At 37.8% G+C, this 11,934-nt stretch overlaps 1 protein-coding gene across 1 annotated transcript; it reads right to left on the bottom strand.

The window, feature by feature from the left end:
- Nucleotides 1-5,759: 5,759 nt before the first annotated feature.
- Nucleotides 5,760-11,694, bottom strand: LOC134844383 (calpain-1 catalytic subunit-like). Its single transcript, XM_063861039.1, has 3 exons — nt 11,501-11,694; nt 8,329-8,537; nt 5,760-7,759 (listed from the first exon to the last, which is right to left on the bottom strand). Exons 1-3 carry the CDS (start codon nt 11,515-11,517, stop codon nt 5,994-5,996), a joined length of 1,992 nt encoding a protein of 663 aa, XP_063717109.1. The 5' UTR covers nt 11,518-11,694; the 3' UTR covers nt 5,760-5,993.
- Nucleotides 11,695-11,934: the final 240 nt, after the last annotated feature.

Here is an 11,934-nt window from a genome sequence, read left to right as displayed (position 1 = left end):
ATCCGCTCGTCCCCTGAACGATCCACGGCCGCGCTGTCTGCTGTTCCGATATCCCCCTCGGATTGTCCCCACCGGTTCTGTTGTGATTTGGAACGCTCCAGCTCCACCGGTGGTGCCGCTAGTCGATGCTCCCCCGGTTGTCGATCCATATGTCTTAGCGTACTTGTATCCACGTTCTTATGAGAGTGCGACCCAATACACCTCCTCTGGTGTCTTTGTTGATCGACATAGATCGTTCTGTGCCTCTCTATTATTCATGTTTACAATGAACACGTCCCTTAAGTTTCTTGTCTCCAACGCTCCAAAGTTGCACCGTGCTGCTAATCCACTTAAAACCGAATGAAACTGCTCCAAGGATTCTCCAATTTGTTGTTTCCTTGCCAATAACTGGAATGTTTCATAGGTTTCGTTGCGTTCTTTCTTGAACTCCGTTTCCAGAGCATCGATAACTCTAGCGTACCGTGTTGTTGAGAGATCCAAGTGTGGTCTTGTTCTGTGAATTTCATCCTGCGCTTTTTCCCCCATGCACAGGTACAAGTTCGATATCAATGTTTGCTCACACACCAGACGATCTTTCCCGTCTACCTCCTCCGGTAGAGCCGTAACTTGAGCTGTTGTAAGCGTGCTGGCTTGGTAAACGTTTCTCGTTTGATACTGTGTTTGGCCACCATCCCCCGTTGAAATCTGTTAAACCAAAACTCCCATAGCATTGGTGGCTCTGCGAACGTAAAGGGCCAAAACGACGTAATCCCCAGTGGGTTCCCCCCCCCCCCCCACTTTGACCTGATGGCTGCGCCATGTGAAAAGACGGTTTCGATAAGTAAATTAATCCGTTAAGTTTAATAACCGTAATGTAGAAAGTTAGTCGGAGACAATGAAAGAGCAGTCATCCGAAGGTGACTGACAACTTCGAAGGACAAATACCAGTAAGCGCCAAACAGATAGGTTAACTAGATTGCAACAACTTAGAATGAAACTGAAATCAAACTGTGAACTAATTTAATCACTATGACATTCCCCTTCTTGCGAGAGAATGAAAAACTTAACTTTAGATACTCAATGAAATGTAATACTGTAATGGATGAAAATTAACAAAAAGTTTTAGCGAAGGTTTTGGTTTATTGGACTAAGCGAGGTTAAACTAAACAATTGAGTTTTCGCCGCTTACGGCATGCCCTCTCCCTGGACTTTGGAATGGTTTGTTTTTGAATGTTGTTCCATACTTTTTCCTCCTCTATTTGATCCTCGTTTGTCTACTTGTTGGATGTTGTCGATCATGACTGCCCCCATTTTGGTCACGGCTGTACGTTTCCTTCCCGAATGTCTCGAAGTGGTCTCGTCTTGCGAACTTGCCGATTCCTGACTGGAATACGAAACAAGCCGTTGCTTCCTCACTCGCTTTCTGGTACCGGCCTGTGGAATCTCCGGTAGTTCTTGCTGTCCAGCGTTCGTTTCAATTTCTGCCTCTGGTGCACGAGTGTATTCAGTCGCCATTTCGTAGTTACTTGGCAAGATTGTCGTCGTCTCCATTTGTTGTCCCCCACTTGATGCTGCTTGCCCCCTTGTCCGTTACTCCCATGTGGCTCGGTCACGTTTATTGTCTTTGATGTCTCTTTTTGGCTTACTATCCGTGTCGCCGCCAATGGTACATCGTCGTCCTCGTCTGATCCGGAAGTATCCGCGTTCTCCGTGATTCGACGTTTCGCTTTTCCTGCGGTGTCTTTGTAGGTGCCTGTGGTGCCTTTTCAGCTGGAAGGTTTGTTGACTGCTAGCATTTTCCATTTCAGGTCTCTTATCACTCAATTTCCAAATTTATTACTATATCATATACCTAACAGCTATGACGTATATAGAAATTAGCAAGCTTATTCCCTGAACTACAAAAAAATTCAATTATTAATTGTTACTAAACAACTACAATTATGGAAATTTGCACCATTGTGGAAGCCACCATTGTCATTCCATAGCCGAAGAACACTTTCCCGCAGCAGAGTTATCATTCATCTCGTCCATAAACCTAAATATGAACCGATCACCTTTTTCGATCACATTTTACCGCTTTAACCAAATGCATGCTAATGACTCTTATAACAATCAAGAAACTGACTATCAGCTAACTGAGAAAAATTTCATCATAGCAGTTACATATTTCATATCCCACTGTCTCAGTGTTACGACTCAGTTATTGTTCCGATTTTCGATACGAAAGTAACGGAATATTTGTGCTCGGGGTGGGTTTTTTTTTCTTCAGACAAATTTCGACTTTTTAACTAGCCATTTTTGACGGAGTTTTTTATATCATTCAAAAGCTATTGTTATCTTGAGCTTAAATTTGAAAAAATATTTCACCTGTGATCATTTATCATAAAGTTAGGGGGGTTTAAAGATTGCCATTTTGGCCAATTTGGACAATTTAACGCGCGATATATTTCGCGCTATTAACGCGTAAGCGGAGAGTTAATCCGTATAAGAAATCGTTCCAAATTGGTTAAAAGAAGCTTATGTGCCATAATTGGTTTGTTACAAGGAGAGAAATCTATCCTTTTGTACTTTGTATGGCGTGTGGGGTGATGATTTTCATAAAAAATTTTAGAAAATTATTTTTTTGATTTTGTTTTAATTCATTGAATTTTTAAATGTTATTACTGCTCCATAAACCTTTAAAGGCAGTCGGAACAATGAGGGCCTCGCCCTATTACGAGCACTCTTGTTGTTCTGACATTCGATAAGAAAGTAACGGAATATTTGTGCTCGGGGTGGGTTTTTTTTTCTTCAGACAAACTTCGATTTTTTAACTAGCCATTTTTGACGGAATCTTTTTTATATCATTCAAGGTATTGTTATCCTGAGCTTAAATTTGAAAAGATATTTCACCTGTGATCATTTTTCGTAAAGTTATGAGGGTTTAAGGATTGCCATTTTGGCCATTTTGACCAATTTGGGACAATTAACGCGCGATATATTTCGCGCTATTGACGCGTTAGCGGAGATTTAATCCGTCTTATAAATCGCTCCAAATTGGTTGAACGAAGCTTATGTGGCTTAATTGATTTGTTAAAAGAAACGAAATATATTTTTTTGTACTTTATATGGCGTGTGGGGGATGATTTTCATAAAAAAATTTCAAATTTTAGAAGAAAAAATTCATTTTATTTTATTTCGTTTAATTTTCTTATGTTATTACTGCTGCTCCGTAAACCTTAAAAGGCGGTCGGAACATTTAAGGCTTCGCCCTGATGCGAGCAGTCTTGTTTATTATTGCATGCAAAATAATGATGCCTAAACATCGTATTTAACAAAACACAAATCATTAACTCCTCAACGCTTTTCTACCGCCAGAAGCGAGAAAAATCATCTGCATTAGCAGAAAAAAAGCAATTTAGTATCAAATAAAAATCACACGCACACGTATTCTAAAGTCATCTACATTTTTACATAAACCCAGCCCCATTGTTGCTTCAATTTCATAAATTAGCGATACACTTCACATTTATTTTCTAAAATTCTCATTCATCATCGAAAGTACGCGATTGCACGGCTTTCATAATAATTATGCCTACTATTGTAAAAAATTTTGCTTTGCCCGTTTTCCAGTCCTGCGTAAACGGATACAGCCCATTGAATTCTCGCTACTAAATATATTTGTTGGTTTAAATATAATATTATGCCTTAATATCTTATCGAAGACTCTAATCATTTTTCTACAAAAAGCGCTAAAAACACAGAATATTTATCACCAAACTTGTCGTGGTATCATTAAAACAAACAAAGCTGCTCGTATCAGGGCGAAACCCTAAATGATGCGACTGCCTTTTCAGGCCTATGGAGCAGTATTAGCATGAAAAAATTAAATTTGAATGATATTGAAAAATTATGCCAAAAAGACTTGTTAAAAAGTCGAAAAAAAAAACCACCCCGAGCGAATAGTCCGTTACTTTCGTTATGAAAGCTGCAACAAAAATAATCAAATAACTCGCCTTTCTATTTCATGAATCACCCTAAATCACTGAAATTTTCTCAGGTGACATCTTGAAATAACAAAACAATTACTCATCTTATTCATTAAGTCTAGATTTTTATCGTTAATTTCACGGTACAAAATTTTTGCTCGTCAATTAGTATTGAAAAGAAGAAAATCAAAATCAATTTGGACAAAAACATACAAATAGATATTTCAAACGTGAATAAAGGTTCAGTTTTAAAAAACTTGTTTTAAAACAGCAAGAAAGGTTTTTTAAAAAGCTAATTGAAACCACCGCAAGCTTCCTATTGCCGTAAAACAATGACTTGAAAAATAGGACCTCGTGTGTTCTTACACTCCATATTTATTTCCAAAACAACAACAAGACTGCTCGTATCAGGGCGAAACCCTGAATGTTTCGACTGCCTTTTAAGTTTTATGGAGCAGTAATAACACGAAAAAAACTAAATGTAATATAAAGAGAAAAAAAAAATTTTTCTAAAATTTGAAATTTTTTAATGAAATTCATCCCCCAACACGCCATATAAGGTACAAAAGGATAATTTTTGCTCCTTGTAACAAATCAATTATGGCAAATAAGCTTCTTTCAACCAACTTGCAAAAATTTCTAAGACGGATTAACTCTCCGCTTACGCGTTAATAGCACAAAATAGACCGCGCGTTAATTGTCCCAAATTGGCCAAAATGGCAATCTTCAAACCCCCGTAACTTTAGAAAAAATGATCACAGGTGAAATATCTTTTCAAATTTGAGCTCAAGACAATAATTCCTTTTGGATGATATAAAAAAAAACAATTTCGTCAAAAATGGCTAGTTAAAAAGTCGAAATTTGTCTGTTGAAAAAAACCCATCCCGAGCACAAATATTCCGTTACTTTCGTATCGAAAGTCGGAACAACAAGACTGCTGGTATCAGGGCAAAGCCCTGAATGTACCGACTGCCTTGTAAGGTCTATGGAGCGCCAAAAACATGAAAAATTCAAATGTAATAAAATAAAATTGAAACTTAGAAAAAAGTTTGAAATTTTTTTGTGAAAAAATCCAACCACACGCCATAATATGTACAAAGTGATAGATTTTGCTCCTATTAACAATTCATTGAAGGCAAATAACTTTCTTTCAACTAGATTGGTATGATTTCTAATCGCGCGTTAATTGTCCCAAATTGGCCAAAATGGCAATCTTTACACCCCCATAATTTTACGAAAAATGATCCTAGGTGAACTATCTTTTCAAATTTAAGCTTAGGACAAAAATATTTTTTGAATGATTGAAAAAAAATCCGTCGAAAATGGCTAGTTAAAAAGTCGAAATTTGTCTGAAGAGAAAAAAAACCACCCCGAGCACAAATATTCCGTTAATTTCGTATCGAAAGTCGGAACAATAATAAAACATCATCTAATTAGTGAGAGATGACTGGCTCAAAAGAGTCACCGGTTGCAGTCTCCAGCGAAAATTATCTGGGAAGTTTTGAGTTAAGTAGAGTTCTGGCTTTTTACGAGCAAACCAGAAAATTAGATTTTTTGTTTACCTTGTTCAAAAGTTAATACCATTTAGCAAAATGACCATGAAAATTACTCAAGTGTCTTGTGAATAAGCTTTGCCTGTTGAGTTTAATCCACAGCCAGCTTACCTTAGAGTATTAGACCACCAAAAAAATGACCCATTTTGAGTCATTAGGCAAGTATATAGATAGTCAACAATTGCTCGTGAAAAATTGATGAAAACGGCTTGTGAAAACTGACAAAGAAAAGAATATTGGAGTAGTATTAAGACAATAGTTTTTATGATAAATTTGAAAATGATAATGCTTTGTAGAAAATCAGATTAGTTATTTCTAAATCCAGTGATAAGTATTACAAATTATTTACACGATGACACTTGTATTTGATCAACCGCAACTTAGTCTCAGTTTTTTTGCTGATAAAATGTGATAATATGAGTTGAACTTGAAAGTATTGAAAATAACATTAGTGGAGTGGAAAGACTTCAATTCAGTTCGCTTTCGAGGCTTACATGATGAGACACGACATGAGCAACTTCTCTATGACGCTTGTCGGAACACCCGATTTGTCTTCTTGGCAAGTCCCGACTATGGTCTTGATCTTGCTAGCTATGGCCAGGAAATCCGGGAAAGAAGTGTTGTTCTCTTCGTCCCCATATCTATCTACAGCCACCGCTAGGATTTTTCTCGGAATCCTTATATGGAGCTTCTGCAGCGCGGCGTCTAGTTGCAACGGAGTCGCGATGCCATCAATCGAATTTTTCTTGAAAACTTCACTACACACGACGAAGTATCGGTACAAAACCATGAACTCATGGAAATCTAGCTTCCCGCTGTTGTCTTTGTCAAAGAGCGACATCAGCGCATAGGCGTGAGACAACGTCGGCTTTTCTTCGCTGACATCAGATGTGATGAATTCCAGAAGTGTCAGGAGCTCAGTGACACAGATAAATCTATCTTCTCCTGCAAGATTATCGAAAGTCGGCCTCAACTTCTTTGTCATTTCGGGATCCTCGCTCTCGTAGTCTGTGTAGCTCTCAACATTGTCATCATCTTCGATTTCGTTCTTCAGCTCATGCGCTTGATTCGCCGACGTCTCAGTAAGCAGACGCAAGAAGAAGTCGCCTTGCTCTAGGGGCTTGTAAGTACTGGGAACTATGACGTACTCGCCAGGAGGAAGAGTGAACCTCTGGACCACTTCTCGCGAGTTCACAAAGCTAGCCGAGCGACCACATGACTTGTGGTACAAAAAGTATTCCTTCGTTAGTCGGTTCCCAGACTCCAGGTACTTCGCGGCGTCGTCGGCGATCGGATATATCATGAATCCCATTGTTAGAGCCGACGTTGAAAACCCACGAGAGTTCTTTTGCATCAGCGACACGATCAGTGTGCACACGTCGTCATCATCATCGTCCGTATCCGTTAAAACTACCCGGAATTGAGGATTTGTCCCGAAAGTTTCGGGGAAGTTTCGGCACCCTCCAGCGGTAATATTTTTCACCCAGCTCCCTTCGTTCTCTGACACGTTGAAATGCGTGTTCGACTCCGCATCATAAGAGGCTTTATGACAAATCGTGATTCGGCTGAACTGTTTCACGAAGTCTTCAAACGCCATCCAGAACTCTCCATCATGGTCATAGGTCACTCCCAGTTTTTTCTTTGTGGAGGCGGGTACATTGTTCCACTCCTCTGAGCCGTCAGACCAGGATCCGTTCCATTCTCTCTCATTTCCCCAGGGGTTGCGAACCCTGATTAAATCAGTTCCGCTCACAGTTGCTACTCCAGTGACACTGTACGCGTGGCCTTTAACTAAACCATTGTCCATCTTTTCTTCAATTACTCCAGTGGCGTCCACAGAACAACCCATGAGATAGTTTCTGTCGTGGGCTTTTTGGACTCTCTTATAGAGATCTGGCGGCGCCTTATCCAGCTTAATATCTTCAGCAATACCTCCTGTGAAGTCAACGAGCGCCTCGCCTATTTGTCCACCTTTCAATGATTCGTAAGACTTGAACAGCTTAGCGTAGGCCTTCTCGAGGAGTGCCGACCACATTTCTCCTGTTTCGGCCGAGTGCACGAAGAGCAGCTTGCCCCTCAGAGATGGCAGTCGGTCGTCAATGATGACTTCAGTCCACTCTCCGAACTGCCAGAAGCAGAATCGGAAGGCGCCGCAGTACTGGCCTTTCTCAAATCCCTGGTCGGGTGGTACCACCATGTTCAGATGTTCCTTGTCAGCCGTCAGACTGGCGATTGACGCAAGCAGCCAACAGTCACCTGAAACATAGAATTATTGTACATTTTTTCAGCCTTGAATACCGATACTTATTGAAACTCAGTAAAAAAAAGTTAAGGCAACTAAAAAGAAAAAGACATTCATAAAAATCGCTTTCAACAACAGTAATTCGTCTGCCTTTGAGATGAGTACTATTTGAGCTTTGCTTTACAGCTTCAAATTTCTTAAGCAAAAATTAATGCGAGACTGAAAAAAAATGGAAAAATCCAGTCGAAACGAGATCGAGAAAGGATTAATGCTATATTTTTTGATATTTTCAACTCGACTGAAATCTCTCATAAAAGAAGTTACTAGTTTCTGCTCATTTCTAGTTTCTCGTTCAGGACGGAAACCTTAGTAAATGTTTAGATCGGACTAGGAGAATCAAGGAGTCAAAAATAATTAATTTGAAAATATTGTCGTGTTTTTTTTGGAAACTTTCGTAGTCCACTTTTTAAAGCGAACATCTCGAAGATTTTTTTGACACTAAATTAGTTTTTATAAGTGCTCATACATCGATATGAACTCCTCATTGACCTGATCAAACTGATTAAATTCTGAGTAAACTGACCGAGCATGCCCTGACAGATGTCGAGCTGGCTGGCCTCGTCCACGAACATGGCGGGATGCTCGAACAGCTCAGTGGGTCTGAGCCACTCGATGTTGTGCTTGTCGTACTTCTGGGGGTTGCCGGGGTCGATGGACGCGGATATTGCGGGGAACTCATTGTCCTCGAACAGAGTGCGAGTCTTCAGGTGCTTCTGCTTGATCTGCTTAAATCTGAACAGACGATTCGTTTCAATTTTTGCTTTTAAGAAAATTTTCAGAAAACGTTTTCTGTAGTGGTCTTGTTTCCAGGTAAAAAGTTGACAAATACCATATTGTTTTTTGAATTATTATTTTCAAATTGACAACTTCTGTAAAAAAATCGGAAACAAAACATCCGTTAGCTGCAATAGTTGGCCAAAAGGTCCCGATCATTATCTTCTTTTGAAAAAAAAACAGCATTTATCTTTTAATTAATTTTTGTCTGTTTATTACAAAGAGTAGAGGTTGATATTTCATGTCCTCATTTCCAGAAACAATTATCATATGTTTGGATATTTGCCGACTCTTATGCTCGGAATTATTAGTCGGAAACTAAAACTGGGAAAAATTCTCGGAACTTTTTTTTGTTGTTCGAAGCCCACCTATAAGATTTTTGCTTATGCTTTTTTACTCAATTGAATATAATTTGTTGCAATTTTTTCTTTCTCAATTTTGTCTTCATTTTTTGTTAATTTGGTTTTAGTTGGTGACTAAAAAAGGCAGAATGAGGGGTAATAATAGCTTAGAAACCGTTTAAACTGTAGAATAACTAAACTGTGGAAGGTCAGCCTCTAATCAAAATTCGTCTAATTCAGTCCTTAGCTAAAAAAACTTTATAATTTCAAATGTAAAAAGTAAATTACGACATCATATATTTATTTTTGTGGATAATTTACAAAGGAATTTCATAGTGTCAATTAAAGTTTTGCGTCAATAAGTCTAAATATAGTCTAAATATATGAACGCAAGTAAACATTATAAAAATCGCTGACTTTGTTGAAAAGATCTCAATTTTTGAATTTCAAAAAAAAAAAGATGCCCTTCAAGCTTTTTGAATATCTAGAACGAGTTATGATTGGCGTTTTTTTATAACAATTAACCCAATTTGAGAAAACTGGATAACAGGTAAAATTTATATTCGGCAGAAAATCTAAAAACTAAATTCTACTTTCGAAACTAGAAATCGTATACGTTCGCATTTGGAGAGTGCTATTTACATCACCATCAGCAATGTAGTTTTAATAGAGTTCCACGCATAACTCCCTACCAATTTTAATTTGAAGCAGTTTGGGGAATTTTAATTTGGGGAAAACACAAGTTATTGCATAGTTTTACACTAATTTTTTAGGGGGATGGTCGGTGCAAAAATGCTTTTGTTACACAATATACGTAAAAAACTAGTCACCAAATTTTCCAACCATTTTTGAAAAGTATGAGAAGAAGTTAAAAATGTATGAATTTTGTTTGATTATCTTTTTGAGTCAATTCACGCATAGCAAACTTTTTTAAAAAACGACGACATACTCAAGAGTGTTAGATAGTGATCACACGCAAGTTTGCCTTTTTTGTACGTTTTTTATCCATGTAATTCATCTTTAAAAACGTTAGCAAAAAGCTGTGCTTGGATCACTTTGTCTGACTTGGTCTAGTTTTATGTTATTCTGGGAGAAGTCGATAAAAAAAACAAAAACTGACACACAAACAAAAAAATTTTTGTCACAAATAATCTGTGCAGGGCGAATCTAGAACTTTCTCGAGAGGTGGCGGATTTTCAAAAAAAAATCGAAAATTTTGTCGACCTTTTTTTAAGCTGTCCAAATAGATTTTCCGCGCTTTCCCAGAGCATTGAAAAGACCCTTTTCTGGTCAAAATTTCTGCGCCGCAGGCAAAATTTTGAAAAAACAGGCCAAAAATGACACTTTTAGGCATTTTGGAAAATTTTGATAAAAACAGCACTTTTTCGGCGCGCGCTCTACCTTGAAAATTAGTATTTAAAAAATTTTTTAGGGACTGTCACCAAATATGGATATCTCAAAATTTCAAAATAGAACAAAGGGGGGACCCTGAGTGAGAAGAAAAGGGGGGACAAAGGGGGGACCCAAAGTCGAATCCCTGAGGACAAAGGGGGGACCCAAAGTCGAATCCTTGAGGGGAAGAAAAGTGTCCCCCCCCCCCGACCCCCCTAAATCCGCCCCTGAATCTGAGTATTGATAAGACGAAAAGAGCAATTTTTTTATCCTGATAGCTGACACCAAATCATGATTTCCAACAACATCTAAGAGATCAAGTGTTTGATATCAAGTGTTAGAAGTAAAGAAAGATTAACAGAGTTTCTACCTAAATACTGAACTAAAAACAGAGTTAGTCTGATTTTTACAAATTATTGCTCATAACTACGCCCAACTTGGGAGGTTTGTTGTATGTGGTCCTATCAACATAATCGCCGGGCCTTTTTTCAGCGCGTTTGCGCAAAATTTTTCAAAAATAGTCTACACCCCAAAAAAAAAGTATATCAGTGACAATTCAATCAAGACGAATTGTAAAATATAGGCTTTTAACTGAACCCAGAAAAACTAAGCATTCAGCATTTTATGTAAGACTCAGTTTTTTTGTGAACAGTTTCATCGTAAACATGTAATGCATTTTTTTGCGGAGTTTGATGTTGGCAAAGCTCAATTTTGTACCTAAGCTAAAAGCGGTCCAACAAAAACTGCAATCTCCAAGTTAAAGTATGTTCCGCAAATTTGATTTTGAGGGCCCTTGTTTGAAATAATTTCCAAATTTTAGGTCGGCATTAGATATAAAAGAACCCGCTTTAAAGTCGATCCAAATCGATTAACCATGTACATTTTACGAACTTAAATGGATTTAAAATCGATCCTAATCAATCTGAATTTTTCTTTTTGATTAACTTACTTTTTTACAACTTAAATCGATTTCAATTTAATCTGCATACTTTTTTCATACTAAAATCGATCGAAATCCATTTTTGTCAGTGCGAGAAAACCTTTCTAGAGTTTTGAAAATTATGTCAAATTGACATGATTCAGGTTGTTTTCAAGGTTTTAAAAAATTCCAATTAAGCTGATTGTTTCCCATGACATGGCTAAAAACTATGAACGAGACCCTTATAGTCAGAAAACTGTCGCGCCTACCTTTGTGAAGGCTCCATTTTTAGTAAAGTTCGAATCAATTTCACAAGAATAACAAATGTGAACGCTTGCTGATTTTTCGACTTCTAAATTGATATATGCACAAAGTTAAACTAAACTTGTTGTGTTGGTACTTGCTCTCACTTTTGCTCGTTTAATCTGGCATAGGTGATTTAGTTTTTGGCGAGTTTTGTTTTACCTTTTTCTGCTCAGTGTACGATGTCAATTAATTGCTCGTCGTAATTACATTGTACACCTCTGATGCAAAAGCGTATGAGAATGCGCTTACCTTTAGTTTGATAGAAAAAAAAACGAAATGGTCGAGTAAAAGACAAATTAATCAAAAGCGCATGTATATAAAATAGTACTAACCTTTTTGATTCTGATAGATCTGGCTTGCTCATAACCATAATGCTTTGCGATTAAATTTAGAAGTC

The sequence above is a fragment of the Symsagittifera roscoffensis genome, chromosome 4, assembly GCF_963678635.1.
Source record: "Symsagittifera roscoffensis chromosome 4, txSymRosc1.1, whole genome shotgun sequence".
Taxonomy (NCBI): domain Eukaryota; kingdom Metazoa; phylum Xenacoelomorpha; order Acoela; family Convolutidae; genus Symsagittifera; species Symsagittifera roscoffensis.
The sequence above is the reverse complement of the archived record's forward strand: the minus strand, read 5'-3'. Positions and strand labels throughout refer to the sequence as shown.

Excerpts from the sequence above, each read along its gene's own strand:
- LOC134844383 (XM_063861039.1), bottom strand. Across the intron at positions 7,760-8,328 it reads CATCTGTCAGGGCATGCTCG|GTGACTGTTGGCTGCTTGCG; the intron begins GTCAGTTTACTC and ends TCTATGTTTCAG.